The sequence below is a fragment of the Chinchilla lanigera genome, unplaced genomic scaffold (genome assembly GCF_000276665.1).
Source record: "Chinchilla lanigera isolate Chin_1 unplaced genomic scaffold, ChiLan1.0 scaffold00112, whole genome shotgun sequence".
In the NCBI taxonomy this organism is placed as follows: domain Eukaryota; kingdom Metazoa; phylum Chordata; class Mammalia; order Rodentia; family Chinchillidae; genus Chinchilla; species Chinchilla lanigera.
In genome coordinates, this window is record NW_004955513.1 from 934,235 (window position 1) to 955,279 (window position 21,045).

General features: G+C 57.2%; 1 protein-coding gene across 2 annotated transcripts; it reads left to right on the forward strand.

Annotated features, from left to right (window-relative positions):
- Positions 1-2,654: 2,654 nt before the first annotated feature.
- On the forward strand, positions 2,655-20,433 carry Aif1l (allograft inflammatory factor 1-like). Of its 2 annotated transcripts, XM_005408353.2 has the most exons (6): positions 2,655-2,810; positions 2,948-3,009; positions 13,944-14,010; positions 15,273-15,314; positions 16,312-16,474; positions 17,700-20,433. In XM_005408353.2, the coding sequence occupies exons 1-6, from the start codon at positions 2,780-2,782 to the stop codon at positions 17,785-17,787; spliced, it is 453 nt and encodes a 150-aa protein (XP_005408410.1). In that variant the 5' UTR covers positions 2,655-2,779; the 3' UTR covers positions 17,788-20,433. The 2 variants fall into 2 exon arrangements, with proteins under 2 accessions (XP_005408410.1, XP_005408408.1); XM_005408351.2 differs by lacking the exons at positions 2,655-2,810; positions 2,948-3,009 and adding an exon at positions 7,087-7,426.
- Positions 20,434-21,045: the final 612 nt, after the last annotated feature.

Genomic DNA, 21,045 nt, shown 5'->3' on the forward strand with positions numbered 1-21,045 from the left:
CTGAGTGACATCTTCAATCCTCCGTGGCTGTGGGCAGACGGCCCCCGCCGGGGTCCCCACACAGCGCGGTTTGCAGGTGGCCCCTCGAGTCGGTAGAATGGGCAGCTGATGACCCTGCAGTCCATGTACCTGGAAGGAAGGGGACAAGAGGTGATCTTGTGGCTGTAGCCACTGGGGGGCTTTTGGGGATCCTGTGACCACAGGGGCCAGGGAGAGCTTGGGGGGCTGCGGAGGGGCTGTCAGTGGACCTCTGGTTCAGGGTGAAAATGAGAAAACAGGAAACTGCCCTCAAAACTGTCCAGAGGCACGAAGAGGGAGGGACAGGACAAGGAGGAGGAGGAGGAGGAGGAGGAAGGCTTTGGACTGGCCCCGAAGGGTGGGGCAGCACCCAGACCAGACAGCGGGCTCCAGCCCATGGGTATAGGCTGGGGCCTGGCCAGCGGGGGCCACTCTGGAAACCCACCCTGAGGGGTGACAAGGTGGCGCTGCCAGGCCAAACTGCTTCCTGAATTGGTTTTAGCAGAAAAGACCATGGGGAGGCTTCTTGGAATACGGGGTAGGAACAGCTACTAGGCCTCGGAGACATCCTGGGCCTGAGCCCGAGGCTGCTGGGATGGGCCGCTTCCCTCTTCCTCCTCCTTCTTTCCTTTGCTTTTTTTTTTTTTTTGTCTTTTTGAGACAGGGTCTCACTGTGCAGTTCAGGCTGACCTTGAGCTCACTTTGTAGCCCAGGCTGGCCTCGAACTCCCAACGATCCTCCTGCCTCAGCCTCCCGAATGCTGGGATCACAGGAGTGCGCCACCATGCCCTGCTCCTCCTCCTTGTTTTCTGCCTCTGTCTCTCTCTCTCCCTGTTTGCTGGGGTCTTTCTGCTGTGCCAAGCACCTTTCTTTGCTCTTCTCAGACTTGGTGGAGGAGAAAAGCCCGGCTCCCTCCAAGGCTCCGGGTTCACACGTCGCTGGGCTCCATGCTTAGAAAACAGCCTATCCTCATTCCCTCTTCAAGGGAGAGACTGGCCCAGCCAGGTCAGGTCCCCTCCCCTCGTTCAGAGGCCACATAAGGAGAGATGGCCTGTGCTCCCCACCCGCTGGTGGGGTTCAGGGTTAGGGAGGGATGTGGCAGACGCTAAGGGCGAGCTAGTTTGGGGGGCACAGAGGTCTGTGTAAGGGATGCCAAGGAACATCGCCAAGGGACAGGGCCTGATGGCCCTCAGTCCCAACCGAATTTCTCTCTGATGACCACTCCCGGCATCCGAGCTCTGTCCACACAAGCTGTGTCCCAGCATCACCGTGTCCCAGTGACAGACCTCAGCCTGACAGCTGACTCACGGGTTGGATCACGCCTGGTGTATGCAGAACCTCCCTCCTGCCCCAGAGGTGGGGCTGCTCACTGCTGGGTGGAATGCAGCAGCTGCTGAACATCTGGCCAGCAACGCGGCCCCGCAGCTGAGCAGTGGAAGGTGGGGCGGCCCCGCCGTGCCCAAGGACTGACTGGGGCCAACCAGCCAACCAGCCAGGGCAATAGGGCATCTGGACCTGGACCAGAACGGGTACTATGAAGCCCTGTGCTAAGCCCACGCCCTTCCTGTCCTCCGGAGGGGACATCTCCCATTCGCCGTGAACAGTGGCACTGTCTGTAACCCCATCTCATTCGCCCACCCCCTCCCTGGAGATAGTCTGGCCACTTCCCTCCCTCGGGGCAGTCAGAAAAAAATCAGCTGGATCTCCTAGGGGTCTGCATGGAGACAGGCAGGGAGGGAGGCTTCCTGGGTCCAGGCCACTGAGACAGGCTCCGTGTGGGGGGTGCATTCCTAGTAGCCAGGTGGGGACAGTCCCGGCCTATGCCTGTGCTCCCGCCTTAATTCCTAGGAATGCCCCTTGCACTCCCGGACTCTCCTGATTTGGATACCACCAGACTTCACCATCGCCCTAGCCACAGGTCCCCACTTCTCACCCCGAGCCCCCCTCCTCCTAGAGTTCTTGGCTGTTTTATGGTCCAGGTGAGCTTCAACTCCAGGCTCCAGTGTCCTGTTTTCCCTTCTGTGAAATGGGAACATCTAGTCCTATCTTGCAGTACTTATTTATTTGTTTATTTTGGAGAAATTATGTAGCTCAGGCGGGCCTCAAACTCACTGTGATCCTCCTGCCTCAGGCTCCTGAGTGCTGGGATTACAGACCTGCGCCACCAGACTTGGCTGTTGCGTAGTTTTGAGAATCAAATGACTGGTTGAAAGTGCCACGTGCGGGGTGCACAGTGATCGTCTCTCCCAGGAATCAGGTTTTAATGAGGTTCGAATTCATCTAACTCATGTAAAGCGCCCTAGGTGCTGGGGTGGCAGTAGCATGCAAAGGAGGGCACTTGAAGTGACGGCCTCGATTGGCTGAGCGCTTACCCCTTCGCCCTGGGACCGAATTCCACGCTCACAGCCATCCTGCTAAGTGAGTGTTCAGATGTCCCGTGGTCTTGCTGAGGTCGAGCTGGGCATGTTCCGAGTCCCCCGCAGAGGGGTGGCCGCGAGCTCAGCGACCCACATAATAGCGGCTTTGATGCCTGAGTCCGGGAGGCGGGAAGGAAAGGAGCCGAGGGGAGGGGACAGAAGGGGCGGGGCGGAGGCCGCGGCCGGGCCGGGCCGGGGAGGGGTGTGTCCCTCCGGGCTTCCTCCGCCCCTCAGCCCTGCCGCGCGCCACACGCCCCAGCCCGGGCCGGCGCGCGTCTCTCGTCCTGTGTCCTGTCCCTCGCTGCGGCTGCGAAGCCCCAGAAGGCGGGAGCCCGGCGCGCGCCATGTCGGTCGCGCTCAGCAACAGGTTCCAAGGTAGGCGCCGCGTCCCCGCGCCGGCCTGAGCTGCCACCTGTGCGCGCCAGGCGGCCTGCTGCAGGGGGGCCGGGCGCGTGCGGGGGCGCATGGCCTCGGGGCGCCCCCCTTCCCGGCCACCTCTTTGTCTCCTCCAGGAGGGAAGGCGTTCGGCTTGCTCAAAGCCCAGCAGGAGAAGAGGCTGGCGGAGATCAACCGGGTAAGCCGGGGCACCTCAGCGTGCGGCCCACCCCCCAGGTTTCCCCAGCTGCCGCCCTGGCCCCAGCCTGGTCGCCCGCGACTTCAGGTAGGTCCGCTCCACCCCCCCAGCTCGGCGGCTCGGGTTGCACGTTGTTACTGCCGAGCTGGGGAGGTGGAGCCGGTCCTGGAGCCGGGGGCCGCCCCGGATCGATCGGGGCTCCCTGCAAACCCGCTGGGGACCTGCGCCTGCAGTTTTGGCGCCAGAAGGGACCCCCCTGGCCAGTGCTGTGTCCACCACAGAAAATGCTGGCAGTTGACTCCCCGTGGCCTCGTGTCCTCCAGGGAAGTCTCAGGTCTTCCTCTCCAACTTTTCTAAACTCGCTTTTTCTTGCCGGTCCTGGTGAATTTCTTTAGTAAAAGAGCACCTTCCTGCCGCTGCTGGGCGCACAATGGACTGCCCGAATTGGCTTAACGGCCACGTAGATCCTAGGAGATAACGGAAGCTGGCAGGGTGCAAGATGGGCAAAGCACAGAGGCTGCCCAGCTGGGGTGGGGTGGGGTGGGCCTTAGCGGGCTTTAAGGGGCTGTGGGATCCGGGAGACCTGGGCTCACCCTGGCTGCTGTCTGGCCCCAGTCCCGTGGACCCCGCAAGGGCCTCACCTGGGAGCAGGGTCGATGTGAGGAGGCCCATAGCGCCCTTGGTCTGCTCCCACGCCCGGCTCTCAGGGGCACCCAATGGGGACCACTCTGCTCCTCCTTCCTAATGGGTGGTAGAGGGTGCCCACTGCAACAAGGCTGGGCATTCCCTCTGTTGGCTCTTTTGCACCTGGACACTGGGGGGCTGAGCCCAGCTCAGGGCGCTGGTGGGACTCAGCTGGGGAGACGGGTGCGTGCCGGGGCTGAGCTGCGCCGCTTCCTCTCGCCAGAACTTGCAGCCTGGGTTTGCTCTTTGATTTCTTGGAAGGCCTCAGACTGGCTACCAGAATCCCCCAGAGGGCCCCAGGCACTGCCACCCTCTCCTTGCCTCTTGATGGCATCTTGGGCACGGTTGACAGGCTGCCCCGACGTCTGGCTGGGCTCTGGAGCCCGGGTCGGCTGGGCTCCTTCCCAGCCCGCACTGCGCAAGCCCAGTCTTGGTCCCCGCGCTCTTGCCCTCTGGCCAGGAGCCTGGGACCCTGACCTCATCCAGCCCCTGGGCCACTTAGCCGGGCGGGTTCTGAGCTGGCTGAATCCACCCACAGCCGGCAGGACCCCGAGCCAAAGACAGCTGGAGCTGGGGGTTAGGTGACCGGAGTTGGCCAAGCCAGAAGAGCTGAGTGTTTGGGACTTTCCACGCCAACCTGGCCCCTGGGGAGGCCGCGGAGGGAGGGCGGGTGCAGGCCCCCCTTGAGAGAGGTGGACCGGTTTGGCTCAGACGGGAGGAGGGACTGTGGCTGTCAGGGCTGATTTGACCAGCACTGGGACTGGGGAGATTCAACAAGAGCGCACTGCCCAGAGACGGCAAGCTGATGACCTGAAGCCACACAGGAGCCAGCGGCAGTCCCAGCTGTGTCTTCCCTGCTCGAATGCTGCTCTGAGACCACCATGGAGCCCTGGCTGCTGCAGGGCCGGGGCCCAGGGTGCGGCCGCCGGAGGAAGGAAGCTCCAGGGCCAACCTGGAAGCTGCAGCCAAGCCTCCACCCAGCAGGGCAAGGTGGCCACACGCTGATTCTGTGGCCTTGGGCAAGCCCTGCCCCTTCGCCGCGAAGAGATAATGGCGGTGCTTGTGAGTTTCGGTTGTGCGTCTTCGGCGAGATTGTCTAGGGAAAGCGTAGCAGGCTGTCATTGGCACTCTTTTGCCTGGGACCTCGAGACAAGGGCGTGGAAACGGTATTCCTGAGACATGGGGTGGCCATCCTGGATGGAGCAGTGGTCCTCGCCCCTCTCAGCTCCCCAAAGCCACCCGTGGAGAAGAAGAGTTGTACATTTGAGGCCTGAGTCTGGTTTGCCCATGGTCGTGGCCGGAGCGAAGGGTCCCAAGATAGAATGTTCTAGAAGGAGCCACATCGCCAGCTTGCACTGTGTTTTTGGGTTCTGCTTCACTGCCACACTGGAATGTGGGTTCCTGGGGGCTGGGCTGAGCCATGGGTGACGTTCAAGATGTCAGGACTCCTCCCTGCCTGAGGGTGGCATGACCAACTGCTGTGCCCAGCAGTGTGGGCATCTGGAGCAGAGCCCAGCTGGGCTGACAGCTCTCGGGGGGCCTTTTTCGGCCAGCACCCCAATTCCCCTTGGTGTGCATGAGTGTCCAGAGGGCAGCAAGGTAGTTCAGTCTTACCAAGTAATTCAGTCTTAACTATTGTTTTAAAAACTTTTTTTTTAAGGCAGGGTCTTGCTGTATAGCCCAGGCTGCCCCTGAACTCATAGTGATCCTCCTGCCTCAGCCTCCCAAGTGCTGAGATTACAGGCGTGTGTCACCACACCTGGCTTGCAATTGTTATTAGAAGGATTCAAGAGTCAAAATGGGAGAAGCGGTGGGTGAGCCTAGCAGAGTAAAGGCAGGGAGCCTGCACCACACGCACCTTTGTCTGTTTTCCCTTCAGCTTCTGCTGCCGTCTGCTGGGCACTTGGAATGAGCAGTGTTATGCCGGGCACGCTGTGGGCACTTTCCTTGAGTGCCCGCTCAGACCCTGTGATGGCTCCTTGTGTTCCCACACTGCAGAGATCAAGGCTCAGAGGAGTCGAGCGCACGGCCTGGGTTTAAAGGGCCACAGCGTGAACCCAGACTCTTCGCTTGATCTCCGTGCACTTCTCTGGCGTCTGCTGTGGGCGCTGCCCGCCCACGCCCGGGTGCCTGTGTCTGTGCGCGTGTGTACGTGTGCGTGTGTGTCTGCACTGCTGCACTGGTGAGCGCCTCCTACTCCCGCCGCATAGTTGGCATTCTCCGCGTCCTGATGGTGTGGTAGCTGACCCCAGGCCGCCGGGCCCAGCCTTATATGGCGACGGGAGGGATTTTCTCCAGCTTCCCATAGGGACCCACAGGGGCGCTGGGCTGGGTGGGCTGCCCCTCCTGTGTCCTGCAGCCAGGGAGGAGGAGCCAGGAGGACAAGGAGGTCAGGTGCTGGAGCCCACAGCATCTTTCAAACGTAATGAGAATTGCCACTGGGCCCCGGGCCCTGTACATGACCCCTGTCCTCTTTTTTTCTTTGAGACAAGGTCTCACAATATAGCCCAAGCTGGCCTCCAACTTACAGTGATCCTCCTGCTTCAGCCTCCTGAGTGCTGAGAGGACAGGTGTGCACCACCACACCTAACCCATATCCTCCCAGTGAGCACTCCATCAGCAATGAGATCATCACGGTCAGAGATGAGTCTCCAGAGTCGCTAAACATTCCTGTGGGCCAGGGATTGTTATGACTCCCATTTTAGAGACAGGAAAACAGAGGCTCAGCCCGATGAAGTCACCTGCCCTCTGTCACCCGGCCAGGAAGTGACAGAGACAGGGTTCAAACTAGCTCTTCTGACTCCAGGTGCCACCCAGGGCCCATCCTGGCTGTGCCCAGCAGGTGGCTGCAGCTCGGTGACACAGGCCTCTTGCTTAGGTGGATAACGATCTCTGGCTATGAGCCTGCCCTCCCAGCCCTCCAGGTCGGATGGAGGGCACCCAGCGTTCCCTGCTGCACGGAGGTGCCCGATGCCTCTTTCAGCACCCACGTTCTCTGTCCTGCGGAGGGAACTGGCAGGGCAGACTGGGAATCTCCGCCCAGGGTGTACGTGTCCCCTGTCCCCCCAGCTGTGGGGCCCTCTGAGACCTGACCCAGGCGCCTCTGCAGGTGTGTCTCTTTTCCTGTGTGCCCGGCAGGACCGCTGTGTCCCTGGCCAGGGGAATGGGCCCGGTTGGCATTGCTGGGCACCCGTCTCTCTTGCTCTTCCTTAATATATTATAAGAGAGGTGGTGATAAGAGCCATCGAGCCTCCGGGGATTCAGTGTCCCCTGCAGGTCAGGTCAGTTGTGACCCGCTGTGGCCATGTCACGGGCAGCTGGAGATGGAATTTCTGCAGGCTCTGCTTCCTTTCTGTGGCCGCTGGGGAGTTTTATTCATTGGCCCCACCTGCTGGCGTGGACGCAGTGTCCACATGGGGCCCCGGAGCTGCCCTGGGGAATATGAGCCTGCTGTCCTGCTGGGGACAGGTTACAGGTTCCTGCTGCTCGCCAGCGCCAGGCCCGGCACTTGCGGCCTGGCCCTGGCCCATTAAGAGCCTCCGGGCTGCGTCAGAGGCCTCGGTGCCCTGGCATGGTGCTGCCTGTTTGGGGGCTCCTGCCTAGGGCATCGGTGCCAGTCCCTTGGATGGCCTCCAGGATGGTGATCTCCGCCCACCCCAAAATTCTGCTGCAGCTGATACAAAAAGACCAGCCTGGAGGGCCAGGAGCAAGGGTCCGAGAGAAGGTCCTGGAGGTACCAGCCCAGGAAGGGAGTTGGGCCAGGGAGTCGCAGGAGGGTGCCAGGGATCTGGAGGCCAGAGCACCCACAGCAAGAGCTGCCAGCCTCTGATGGTTTTGGAACTGGCCCTTCCTGGGCTGAGCTCTTGAACAGGGCTCCCAGGGTGGGGTTGGGTGGGGTGGGGAGAAGTTTCCCATGTGCACCAGAGGCAAGGGGGGTGCGGTCCCTTAGGGCCAAGACGGGGTGCGGTGCTGTGTCCGTTGTGCATGTCGCCGTTGGGCCAGCCAGGCGTCCAAGGACAAAGTGAAGCTTGCCCTGGAGGAGGGAGGGTCAGAGGGTCACAGCTCTGGGGGCGGGGGCTTCATGACCCGCATCCGGCTGGGAGTTGTGGGAGGAGGTGCTTTCGCTGCAGATCTTGTCTCTTGGGGTGGCTGGGGCATGGAGGTGGGGTCCCAACGCACAACAACCAATGCCCACGCTTCCTAAGTGTACCAGGAGCCAGACTTTTCAGTGCATGGAGCTCGTTTTACCCATACTCAGGGTGGAGGGCCAGCATTGTGACTTCAGCTTACAGATGAGGAAACTGAGGCTCAGAGAGCTGAAGCAAGGTGCCCAGGGCCACGGGCCAGTAAGTGCTGGAGCCAGGATTTGAACCCCGATTCACCTGTCGTGCTCCTGAGTTTATGTGGGGCTTGCAGGGACCACTGAAACTCCAGAAGAGACCTTCCCTTAGGGGACCTCAGTTTCCCCAGCTATTGAACAAAGAGCAAAAGCCAGGTGCTCCCAGGAATCACTTAGGGGTTCTGTGGCTGGGTAGGGCGGTTTTTCATTTTGGATTTTTTGTTTGTTTGTTTTTGAAACAGAATCTCTATGTAGCGCCGGGGGGCCTCAAACTTGTGGCGATCCTCCCACCTCAGCCTGCCGAGTGCTGGGATTACAGGTGGATGCCACCACGCCCAGTTGGGATGAGTGGCTTAAGAGTTCTAACACCTCCAAAGCCTCACGTGTAGCAGTGTGAGCCCTTGGGCCTCAGGGACAAATCTGTCACTCCTGCTTTCGTTTCTCTAGAAATTTGTCTCTGGGACAGGAGGTTGGCTTGGGAGCTGGGGGTAGCATTACCCATCCCTTGCCCCACAAGGGTATGCAGTGGTCCCTGGGCTCTGGAAGAACCTCCCACTGCAGCTGCCCCCAGGATAGGTAGCTCCTGGCATTGGTGCACCGGGCCCAGGAGCCTGAAGCCAGGCTGTGTTTGGGGGCATGGCGGGGGACGGGGTGGAGGAGGGAGGCAGACCTGGGGTTGCTGACCTTTGTAATCTTGAGCAAGTTGTGCAACCTCTCTGAGCCTCAGTTGTTCCCTGTGTTGAAGGTGGATACCTAGAAAAGAGAGAGAGGGAGACAAAAAAAAAAAAAAAAAAAGAAACAGAAAGGAGAAAGAGCCAGGAATGGTGGCACAACTTGTAATCTCAGCACTCAGGAGACTGAGGCAGGAGGATCATTGCAAGTTCAAGGCCAGCCTGGACTACACAGCAAGACCCTGTCTCAAAAAACAAAAAAGGAGAGAGAAATCATAACTAGCCTAAGTCAGGAGAAGTCACCCTCTTTCCCAAAATGTTTTAATAATTGTTGGTGGGCTGAAGGGTCAAAAGCTGATTGTATGGACGGAAATGTCAGAAACTTTGAATAAATACCAAACAATTATGTAGTGCTTACTAAGTGCCAGGTCCTGTAGTAAGCACTTTGCCTATATTTACTTCATACCATTGTTCACAAGACAAGCCTAGAAGGTGGATATGATCTTTTCATTCTTCCTTAGCTAAGGACAGGCATGGACAAATGAAGTAATTTTACTTTTTTTAATTTGTAATTTTTTTGTTTTGGGGTTTTTTTTTGAGACAGGATCTCACTTTGGAGTTCAGGCTGGCCTCAGACTCACTATGTAACCAGACTGGCCTCGAACTCATGCCAATCCTCCTGCCTCAGCCTCCTGAGTGCTGGGAGATGAATGAAGTAATTTTTACATCGTTGTTGGGGCTGGGGATTTAGCTCAGCGGCAAAAGCGCCTGCCTGGCATGCGCAACGTCGTGAGTTCAGTTCCCGGTACCGGAGAAAAACCAATTTTTACATCGTTGTTAAGTGGATTCAAATTCAGGCATCTGGCCCCAGCTTGCCCTCTTTGATTATTTTGCTTTTCTTCCAGACAGCTGAGTGGCTTCTCTCTGGCTCTCCTCTGCCTGTGCCCAGGGTCAGGGCGGTGGGGAGCGTGGTGCTTGGTAGACAGGGCGCCTGCACCCCCAGGCAAGCAGGGATGGCCGCTGCTGGAAGGAGAAGCTGCAGGCTGTGGGGTGGAGCTGGCCGGCCAGGCCTTGGGCCGCTGTTCCTGCCCCTGCGAAGGGCACAGCTGCAGGGCAAGGAGGGCATCTGACCCACGCAGGGACTGGTCAGCTGCTTCTCCCCCCGGGTCACTCTGGAGCTCCAGCATTTGTCACTGTTGGCTTTAAGGAGAGATGTGCGCCCATTCCCAGAGTCCCCTCCAGGCTCCGTTCACACCCACACGCGTACACACACACACACACACACACACACACACACACACTTGCAAAGCTGCCTGACCCTCTCCTCTTGGCAGGGTGGCGGGCTTCCCATTCATCCGACAGATGTTTGCTGAGTGCCTGCTCTGTGCCGGACGCTGCTGAGAGCCAGGCATCTAGAGGGGGCACAAGGACCTGCCTCCCCCCATTCCTCCACCCCTCGCCCCTGGAGGGCCTCTGCTCTTCAGCTGTGCCAGGGAGGGAGGCCAAGTGGCAGCCACTCGCTATCTGTGCAGCTGCGCACAAGTCGCATGCCCTAAGTTTCCATTCATTCATGCGTCCTGCGGAGATTTATTGAGCATCTACTAAGTGGAACCTAAATCCTAACATGGGGAAATAGGTCATGGATGATAACCTTAAGGACCAGCATCATCAGAAACTGTGTGAGGAGGTGATTGTCCCTTGGGTAAAAGAGAGGTGGGACCGGACCTGGTAGAAGGGAAGTCAAGGTGGGTGGCAGGGGGCTGGGCATGGTATAAAATCAGGTGGGTGGAATGAGGAGAGGGCCTCAATGAGATGACTTTGATCAAAGGTTTAAAGGAGGTAAGGGAGGGAACTGCAAGGACAGGGCCACTACTTGAGCAAAGGTCCTGGGGTAGGAATGTGGTTGAGGCCTGGAAAGGGGCAGGAGGAAGGGATGCAGATGAAATGATAGGTAAGTGGTGACATGTCGGAGAGGAAATGCTCCATCCACGGAAGGTGATCTCCCAGGCCCCTGTGCCCTGGCTGCTGGGGCTTTGCGGGCCTGGCTTGGGCACCAGGAGCTGGGAGTCATGATTAGGTGCCTCATGCTGTGCTCCTGGCCTTGCCCTCCACGGCTGCCTGGGGTTCTGTGTTCATCTGGGCAGCCCTAAGACCAGGAATCTGTCCTCCTCCTGGGGCTCCATCTGCCCGCAGAGGACAGCAGGACCCAGGTCCTAGGGGTGACATAAGCACTTCAAAACCAGCCACCGGCCCAGGCAGGATATCTGGTCAACCAGCAGATGGGAGTGGGAGACCCGCCCGCTAGGTCTCTCCACAGGTTCCCAGATGTTGGGCCTCACTTTGGCGCTTGTGCCCACTCCCCGCAAAGGCTGGCAGTTCTTGAGAAGGCAGAGGGAACTCGGGGGGCAATACAGTGGACTGCACCCCAGCTAAATGGATCCCACTGTCAAATGCAGAGATCATAACTTCCTTCTGAACTCATAGTAACAGTCAATCGGAATTGTTTAAAAAGTCTTTACTTGGCAAAATAAAAACTTGGCAGCCCTCTGTGAGTGCCCCTCCCGGCTTTTCTAGCTTCTGTCTGCATTACCCAGCCTGGGCACTGCTGACCAAATCTGTCCCTCCCTGGCAGAGAAGGGATCCAGGACCCCGGGCGTGCTGGGTCTGCTCGGGGTCACAGACAAACTGACTTGTTTGTTCCAAAGATGGAGGAGCCGGGGAGAAGAGCTAGAGGAGGGAGCCTGGGGGAAGGGCTGTCCTCCACAGAGCTATTGAGAGGGGACGGTCCCGAGCTTTGGAGGGACGAGGATCCACTCGGGATAAGGGCAGGCAGGGCCGTGCATGGCAATGAGGCTCCCAGCGAGGTGGCAGCCAGGCCACTGGGCACAGGCCCTGCAGACCGACAGACCCAGATTCCAAGCCAAGCAGAGCCGCCTCAGCTGCCTGTGGACCAGAGACTTGGCGTCACCTCTAGGGTCCTGTATCACAGCAGGATCACACCAGGCCGGCCACAGTGGACATTTCCCTGAAAGCTGGAGGGATGGCACGATCAGACCCCTCCTGCCGCCCAGGGAGGGGGCCTTCTGCCTGGTGGGCTTCTTTTCCTGCCCAAAGCTCCCGAGTTAAGGGTCGCATTCAGCCGATGTCCAGCCTGCAGTGCTCGTGGCAGGATCCGTCGAGGAGCAGGTGCCCCAGGAGGCAGGTGCTGTTGTGCCCATCTCACAGCTAGTAAGGAGGGAGACAAACGCAGGCTGACTTAGGTTCTTGGGAGGATTCTCCTTCCTAGAGGATGACTGCAGAAATTCAGAAACAGGCTGAGTGATGGACATGGATGACATTTAGTTTTTTTCTTTTTTTTTTTGAGACAGGGTCTCACTATTAGCCCCGACTAGCCTTGAACTCTCAGTGGTCCTGCCTCAGCCTTCTGGGTGTTGGGATGACAGGTGTACACCGCCATGCCGAGTGGTTTGATGTCATTTTATATCTTTTTTTTTTTTGGTACCAGGAATTGAACTCAGGACCTTGCGCTTGCCAGGCAGGTGCTGTGCCGCCGAGCTATATCCCCAGCTGATTTGATATCATGTTAAACATGGGCTTTCTATGGTGTTTGGATGGGGACCTTACTGTGTTCACCTTGTCTTCCTGCTCCTTTGGTGCCTGGCAAAGCTCAGTGCTCCCATGATCCCTCAAAAATGTCAAGTGGGTGAATGAGAGAATGAACGAATGAAGAGGAACAGCAGCATTTCTCATTGCTGACAAGAGGGGAAGGTTCTGCATGCAGATGCAGATTAGCAAGGAAACTGAGTGAGCAGGTACTCACTCATCAGTGGTTTTTTGTGGGAAGGTGGGAGATCAGGTGGGGTGGACACCTGCACTCTGCCCATCTTTAAGTGCGGGGCTGAGGGGATAAGACAGCTGAGCCGACAGTCTTCTGCTGGGAACTGCAGTTTCCTCCTCTGTACAATGGGTGCAATGTTAGTAGCTGCCTCTGGGGATACTGCGAGGACCAAGAGTCAGGCTAGAGCAGGTGCCGCGGCCTCCCCACCCACCTGGTTCTGAAAAGACTCCACACGGGGGAGGGGAACTGGGCCAGGGGTGAAACCCCCAGTTTTACAGGTCAAGAAGCAGGTAAGAGGGGAAGTGGCCGCCCAGATCAACCATTCTGTGACCAGGGCCGAACCTAAGGATGCAGCAGGACAAGGCAGGAACAGTAGATTCATTCACATTAGATTCGCACAGACTCAAGAAGCAGCTCCATGGTTTTCCTCACTGGGCAAATAAGGCAGGAGGGAAGCAGGGCTGACAGACAAATACAGTGAATGTTTGCACTTGAAAGACTGTTATAGTAAAAGACACACTGCCATGAATTCCTCTCAAAGTCTTCCCCTCGCTGGGAGCGCGCTCATCCCATCATCCTTACAGCTTTCTGCAGCAGCTCCGGAGTCCTCTTTCCTGAGGGTCTTTACAAGGTGTGGTCAAAAAACACAGTGCTGCTGCTGAGCGCCACCCAATGGAAATGTGGGCTCGGAAAAACATGATGCTGTGCCCTCATCCACCTTGTTCACTGGATCTGGCACTGTGGGACTTCTGGCTCCTCCTCAAAGTCAAAATGGCCATGAAAGGAAGCATTTTGAATTGATTCAGGACAGTGAGGCAGTCAGGGCGGCGCAACTAAAGACACTCATGGAAGAGGGCTTCAGAGCTGCCGCAGAAGGTACCAAGAAGGTGGTCAGGATTTTGAGGGGATTCCTGACATTTAAAGGTCCTCTTTTTTTTTTTGGTACAGGGAATTGAACTCAGGACTTTGCACTTGCCAGGCAGGCGCTGTGCTGCTGAGCTACATCCCCAGCCTGAGGGGATTCATGACAGTGTGTCTTTTACTGTGAAACATTCTGTAGAGTTTAAATATTCAGTGTAGCGTTCCATCATGCTGGAGTCCACACACCTCAGAAGCAGGTGGCGGGCCCAGGCAGTTTTGTCTTTGGAGCTCAGAGGAGCTAGGAGCTTCAGCACGGCAGGGCCCTCTCGTCCAGGGGGTGGCACAGGTCCCTGAAGGTGTCCAGAGCAGAGGGCTGGGCAGCTGTGCCTCCAAGGCCCGACGGGAAGCCAAGGAAAAACCAGGCGAATGTTGCCTGGTCAGGCGTGGCTGCAGGCAGGACAGGAGGCCCCAGGGACTGGGCTGTGTGTGGTTGACCTTGGTGCCCGGAGCCATGTCCAGCGCTGAGCTCTCGCCTCTGCAGGAGTTCCTTTGCGACCAGAAGTACAGCGATGAGGAGAACCTGCCGGAGAAGCTGGCGGCCTTCAAAGGTGAGCCAGGCAGCAGCTGGGGAACCTGCACCGGCCCCTCCTTCACCCCACAGTGTCATCCTGGCCGGCTCCGGACGGGTCCCCCGGAGGTGGGGCAGGCGCCTCTCCCTGCCACCAGGGCCGCCCGGCGGGGCTCAGGTTGGCTCCTGCCCGCCTGTCCGCCCAGGCCCTACTCGCTCGAGCCCGCACACAATCCGGTCTTTGTGAGGCACCCCTGCCTCTCCCCCTCCGCGGCTCAGGTCTCGGGAGCCCCTGCGGAGAAAGGACGCTTGTGTCGCCTCAGTGGGGCAGGGGGGCAGAGTTTCTGCCCATTGAATCCCAGCAGCACGGGATGAAAAGAAAACAGGGCTGGGGAGCCTGCGCGGGGAGACGGGCAGCATAAAGGCCCCTCTGTTCAGGGCCCCAGCGCTTGATTCGCAGCCAGGGGCTGGAAAGGAGAGCGGAGCGGCAGCGGCCGCAGGAGTGGCGTACACCGCCTGTCCTGCCCGGGAAGGACGCTCGCGCTCCGGGGATGCGCTGGGAATATTCCAGGGGTCGCACCCTCTGCCGAGCGGTGACGGTGCAGCTGTGCGCCTGCGAGAAAGCGCAGAACCTGCCGCTGGCTTACAGCTTAATCGTCCTCAGGCCGGATGTCCGTGGCTGATGACATTAAAAACGGCTGGCAGTGAAGCTGGTCCTGCGAGCCCCCCAAGGCTGCAGACCGGCAGCAGGGAGATGGTGCGATTGTGAATTCACAGACAGGAAAACCAGGCTCAGAGGGATTGGACTGCTGGCTCAGGTCACCTATGGCAAGAGTTGGAGCTTGAGCCCCTGTCAGTCTGGTTCCAAACCCCTGTTCCTAACCAGAATGCTGTAATGCCTGGAGAACGAGGAAAAGGAATAACTGACAGGCATGCCTATAACTCCAGCACTAAGGAGGCTGAGGCAGGAGGATCACTACAAGTTTGAGAATCTAAATTTTGAACTGTAACTCACAGTCTATAGGCGAGGGCCTCCCAGCTGCCATTCCCAAGGGTGAGACCAGGTCTCCAGGACCGGGACCTGTTTCTCAGACATGTGGGATGGGGACCGCAAAAGGGCCATCTCCCATCATCTTCTTCCTGGGGACACTGGTAGGTGATGTTGCTGGAGGAACAGCTCTGTCTCCAGCAACCAGAAAGACATCTGAGACAGCCGGGACCTGAGGTGAGGGTGGCAAGGGCCCTGGGGGCCTGGTCTCTGCCCTCTGCTTCCATGCTGACTCGGTTGCTTGTGATTTCCAGAGAAGTACATGGAGTTTGACCTGAACAACGAGGGTGAGATTGGTAAGTGGGGACTGGGCAGGGGGGCGTGGGGCGGGTGGTCCTGAGAGTCTGCGGCACATACCCTGCGGCTGCCCGACGGCCACGCCAGCACGCCCACCACGCGCCCTCTGTCCTCTACGCCAGTGCCACTGTCCACAGTGTGGCCCCCACTGTCTCCTTCCTCCTCCTCTAGCCCCTGCCCCGTCACAGCCAGGAGGGAGCCACACCCTGGCCAGGTTTGTTCTCCGTTTGTGTCACAGCTGCCAGGTATCCCATTATAAACCGGGTGTGGTGGCGCTCGCCCGTCACCCTACTGCGCACTGGCCTTGCCACTACTCTGGCCCTAAATCAGCCCTGCCCAGCCCCCTCTGTCCTGCCCCCCGTGCTGAGCTATTGTTCCCCCCAGAACAATCCCAAGGAAATTGCCTCAGCTCTTGGTGGAAGCAGCAAGGAGGCCAGAGGCAGCGGCTCCTTGGGGCACCCTGGCTTTTTGGTGCCTCCCTTGTTTTTCTTGAATTTTATTCTTTTGTTGCTTTTCCTGCTGTAGGGATATTTTTGGCTCCCTCTCCCTCTCCCAGCCCAAGTGGAGCCCTCGAACAGCAGGGTGGGAGTGGCAGGGGGTGGTGAGTCGCCTGCCACGCTGTGCTTAAGACATAGACTTTCTTTCTTTCCTTCTTTTTTGAGGAAAGAAAAGAGACAGGGGTCTCTTTGAGACAGGGTCTCACCATGAGGTTCAGGTTGGCCTTGAACTCACTGTGGAGCCCAGGTTGGTCTCAAACTCATGGTGCTCCTCCTGCCTCAGCCTCCTGAGTGCTGGGATGCAGGTGTGTGCCTGGTATTGGCTGTTACTTCTTTAAAGGAGCCCAGCAAATCCATCCTACCATTCACAGAGGAGGGTTCAGAGAGATCGAGTGGTTCCCCAGGTCCCCCCAAGTGGCCGATACAGCAGGGAGGGAGACGGCGGGGGGTACCTGGCCTCCGTGACGGGCCCAGGCCACACATCCACCCCCCTCCGCAGACCTGATGTCTCTGAAGAGGATGATGGAGAAGCTGGGGGTGCCCAAGACCCACCTGGAGATGAAGAAGATGATCTCAGAGGTGACGGGCGGCGTAAGCGATACCATCTCCTACCGAGACTTTGTGAACATGATGCTGGGGAAGCGGTCAGCGGTCCTCAAGCTGTGAGTGGCTCTGCCCCTCTAAGGGCTCCACGGCAAGGGCAGGCTTCGGGAAGTGGCCCCGCTGGGGCACCAGCCGGGAGGGAACGTGGGGCATGGCCTGCTGGGCAGGGGACTTGGTTTTTCTGAGCCTTGTGCCCTTATCATCAAATGCCACCCCACCCCACCCCCGAGACCGGTCCTTGCAGGGGAAATTAGCTTGCAGTGGAGCAGCAGGAAGGACCTCACTCAGTAAGTTCTAATTCATGGTAGTGATAGCAGTAAGTCTGTGAACACTTCCTGTGCCTCAGTTTCCTCATTTGTAGGTGTGTGGTTTTGGTTTTTTGAGACAGGGTCTCGCTATGTAGCTCTGGCTGGCCTTGAACTCACTATGTAGCCCATGGTGGCCTCAAACTCCTGGTGATCCTCCTGCCTCAGCCTCCCCAGTGCTGGGATGATAGGCATGCACTTCCATACCTGGCCTCAGTTTCCTTATTTGTAAAGCAACTCTACAACCCTGTGGGGCTGTTGGGAGCATAAAGTAGAATTAAAGATCTACTTGAAAGGGAGATAGTGTTCAAATCCTGACACTGCTCTTTGCTACCTAAGTTACCCTGGGCAAGTTATCTTCAGTCCCTGGACCTCAGTTTCTTTGTCTGTAAAATGGGGGTAAAAGCATGTCCTTCATTAAGGGTTGCCCTGAGGGGTAGTGAGGTGACACAGATTCAGCCTGGTGCTGGCTGATGGCCAGTGTCCAGCATTGTGGCCAAGTGCTTCCCCACTGGTGAGCAAGAGCAGGGATTCCCTGAGAGGCTTGTCTGTCACAGCTGGAAAGGGTACTCGTTTGGCTTTCATGAAGTAAGAATCACTTTTTTAAAAAACTTTTTTTTTTTTTTGGTATGGGGAATCAAACCCAGGACATGCGGCTTGCCAGGCAGACACTTGTGCCACTGAGCTATCTCCCCTGCTAAAAAATATTTTAAGCTAGGCGTGGTGGTGCACACCTGTAGACCCAGTACTCTGGAGGCTGAGGCGGGAGGATCACTGAGAGTTTAAGGCCAGCCCGGCCCACGTAGCGAGACCCTGTCTCAGAAAAAAAAGAAATTAAAATATAATGGTAAACAATGCTGTGTCATTTTATAAAGTATCTCATGGCGGGCCAGGAAAGCCCATAAAGAACTCTCTGGGTCAGGGAAGAAAGGGGTCCCAATCCTGTTTTTCCTTTTTGTTTTCTCCATCTCTAAACCAGAGTCATGATGTTTGAAGGCAAAGCCAACGAGAGCGGCCCCAAGCCGGCCGGACCCCCTCCGGAGAGAGACATTTCGAGCCTGCCCTGAGGACCCAGGCCTCCAGCCCGCCCCGCCCGGTCTCCCTGCCCTTCTTTCCTGACTCCTTGGGATTTGTCCCACTCTGGCTGCTGTGGGCTTGTGTGTTTACTTATCAATCTCTTTGTAAAGCACAAATTATCTGCCTTGAAGGGCTCTGGGTTCGGGACTCCTGGGCCCCAGGTTCCCCCCATTCCCTGTCTTTTTCCTGCCTTTTCCCAGCCTTGTGCAGAAGGGCTGATACCAAACCAAAAACCAGCGAGGGCGGGGCCGGGGCAGGGAGGCCGGCAACGTGCAGCCTGCGCCCAGAGGCGCTACCTCCGTCTTCCCAGAATGCCTGTGGCCCCCGCCCACGGTCCCAGGAGCCTGGAGCAGAAAGGGCCTCTTTCGGGTTCCCTTGCATAGCCCCACGCTTCTGATGTTCTTCGGTACCCTGGATGTGGCCACTCAGTGCCCCCACCCCACTGATCCCCCCTTGACACACCCCGCTGGTCGCCCCCAAGCGCGTGACACAGGTGGGAAGGAAGGGAGCTTGGCTGTCCTTGCCCTTCAAGAAGGAACCGGAAGGAACCTTCTGGCCTTGCTCCCTGGCCACACCTCCCTGTTAGAGAAGCGAAGGGCTTCAGAGGCAGAGGTGAGGCTAGGGGCCCCAGGGAGGGTCAGCCAGGAAGTTCCAGCTTGCAGGGAGGACCCAGAGGGCCCCAGGATGGGAGACAGAGGAGAATGCTTGTGCAAAAGCCAGCACCCCTGGTAGCCAGGAGTTAAATAACAGGTCGTCGTTCTGATCGCAAGCGCTTGAGGCCCGACTGCTTCCTCCCTTTCCCTTCCTACCCTGCTCGTGCTGTTCACACGTTCATGTACTCATTCAGCATATTTATTGAGCACCTATTATGAGCTTTAAGCCCTTCCACTTTGCCCTGACCTGGGCTGTGTCCTCTGTCTCTCTAACTCACCTTTCCCATTCCAGTTGCTCAAAACCTTGAGCCTTGGGATTGGACCTAGCCACTTGTGCCCTTTGTTAGGGATTCAGGATTTCAGAGCCCTCTTCGGCCCTGTAGGTGAGCTGGGCCCCCCCACTCTCACTGTGATGGCCCACTGGGGTCCACTGCCTTGCCCAAGGTCAGGGGTGAATCTGGAGACAGATGAGCCTGCCCACGCCTCACCTCTGCTCTGGCTGCCTTAGCGTTGCAAGCAGGGAAGCGGGCCGAGGGCCAAAGTCCTGGGCCAGCACTCAGGAAGGCTTCTCTCACCCTGAAGGCCATGGGCTTCCCAGTCAGCGTCAGGGCTGGGTGAGGGCAGGCCTGCTCTGCAGTTCTGGCTTCCTACAGCTTCTAGGCCCTGGCTCCGGGACCTGCTCCTCAGAACCCGTGTAGGCAAGTGTCAGACAGTCCCGACTGTACCTGTGTTCTGGGATCCTTATCTGTGCCCTCAGGACATAGATATGCTCATTCACTGCATATACTTATTAAGCTCCTGCTATAGGCCAAGAGCTCATAACTCAGCAGTCAAACAGACAGCTCGTGGAATTTACCGTGCAGTGGGGAACAAAGACCCAGTGACACAGGGACGAATATTAGGAAGTGGGGGAGGCCCAAGGGTGATCGCCTTAGACAGGGGCAAGAGTCTTGCAGAAACTTTGACAAAAGCTTATGGACAGGGCAACTCACTTGGGATCCTTCCTGTCCCCCAGGAGCTATTCCTGTTCCCCAATAAATTTTCTTTTTTTTTTTAAACCTTCAGAGCTGGGGCCTCTTGGAGCTACTCTGGGTTTCCTGTGGCTCCTGTAGACCCACAGTCAAGGCCCAGGGTGCTGCCCCAGTAGCAGCTTACGGGAGTAAAACAGGTAGGACGTAAGGACATGGCCAAGTCACACCAGTCCTCTGGTCTCAGCCAGCTAAAGAGCAAGATCGTGTGGGTATAACTGGCTGACCCTGTCTGAGGGATACACAGGCCTAGTTGAAGTTTAAACCCCAGCACAACATTCCTCCCTGTAAATATAAAATCCTGCTGCCTACCCCCACCTACTCCTACCTTTGTGGAGCCTTTTTTTTTTTTTTGAGACAGATTAGCAACTGCCTCCTCTCTTCCTGAAGGAAGATAAGCTTTTTTTTTTTTTTTGATTCCCCATCCCATTCAGTGTGGCTGTTCCTCAGAGAGACGAAGAACCAACCAGGCTTATTTCAGTGGGTTCCACAGTCTGAGATATGGAAAAGAGAGGAAATGGAAAACCCCTTCTGTCACTGCAGGGGATGAGGGAACCCCATCAGCTCCTTCACCAGCTCTTAGAACTCAGCCCTGGGGAAACAGACTCAATGTGAGCCCTGGACAGGGGGTCTGTGTGTATTTTGGGTTGTGGCTGCTGGCCCTTGGCCTCATTTCTCTAGCTAAGGGCTCCACTTTCTTGGACCTTCAACTATCTTCTTTCTGAAAAAGACCAAATCTAACTAATGTAACCAGCAACGTGGGGACTGCTAAGTATGGCTTTGTCCCCTTGATTCAAAAGGAAAGTTTGTCAGGCAAATTCATGTGACTGAAGTTTGTGTGTGTGTGTGTGCACGTGTGCATGTGTGCACATGCCTGCACTGGGCGGGTGTGCATGGAAGTGTGTGGGGGGTGGGGTATCAGCTCTACAGATTGGAATAAACCAGACAAACTGACCCAGTGTCTTTCATGGTTTATCTCAGGAATGGTTCTGCGCTCAGCACATTCAGAAGAGCTAGCTAGGACAGCAGCCCCAGACCTCAGAACTTCACTTACGCCTCACATCCTCACAGGACAGGCTCTATTACATCGCTCTTGTTTTACATGAGAAGCAGGCTTGAAAAGTAGCACAGCCAAATGCTGAAAACCAACAAGTGGTAGAACCACCCCCATGCGTTCCAAGTAAAGAACCTCTGTCCTAGAGCGTGTCTAATTCCACTACAGCAAGGTCTTCTACACAGGACTTTACAATAGTGTAGTCAGGTGATCGGAATTTGAATCCTGTCTCCACTTGAAGGCCGTGGAGAATTTTCTTTTTCTTCTCTCCGCTCCCCGTTTTTCATCAAATGTTAATAAACTCCTAGGTGAGTAGGAAGGCTAAACACGATACATCTAGTGTTTGGTGCAGAACTCGGCACAAAATCTTTGGAGTCCAGAAGTAAATACGGCTCTTGCTCTGGAAATGACTACCTTGAAAGGAGTAAACAAAGCAAATCGTTGGTGTCTCTTAGCCCTTCCATTTTCAGCCTGTCCTTAGACACAGGCGGTCTCTCGTGGTGAGGACCTACT

Excerpts from the sequence above, each read along its gene's own strand:
- Aif1l (XM_005408351.2), top strand. The coding sequence starts at position 7,265 with ATGGTGCTGCCTGTTTGGGGGCTCCTGCCTAGGGCATCGGTGCCAGTC. Across the intron at positions 15,315-16,311 it reads GAACAACGAGGGTGAGATTG|ACCTGATGTCTCTGAAGAGG; the intron begins GTAAGTGGGGAC and ends CCCCCTCCGCAG. Across the intron at positions 16,475-17,699 it reads CGGTCAGCGGTCCTCAAGCT|AGTCATGATGTTTGAAGGCA; the intron begins GTGAGTGGCTCT and ends TCTCTAAACCAG.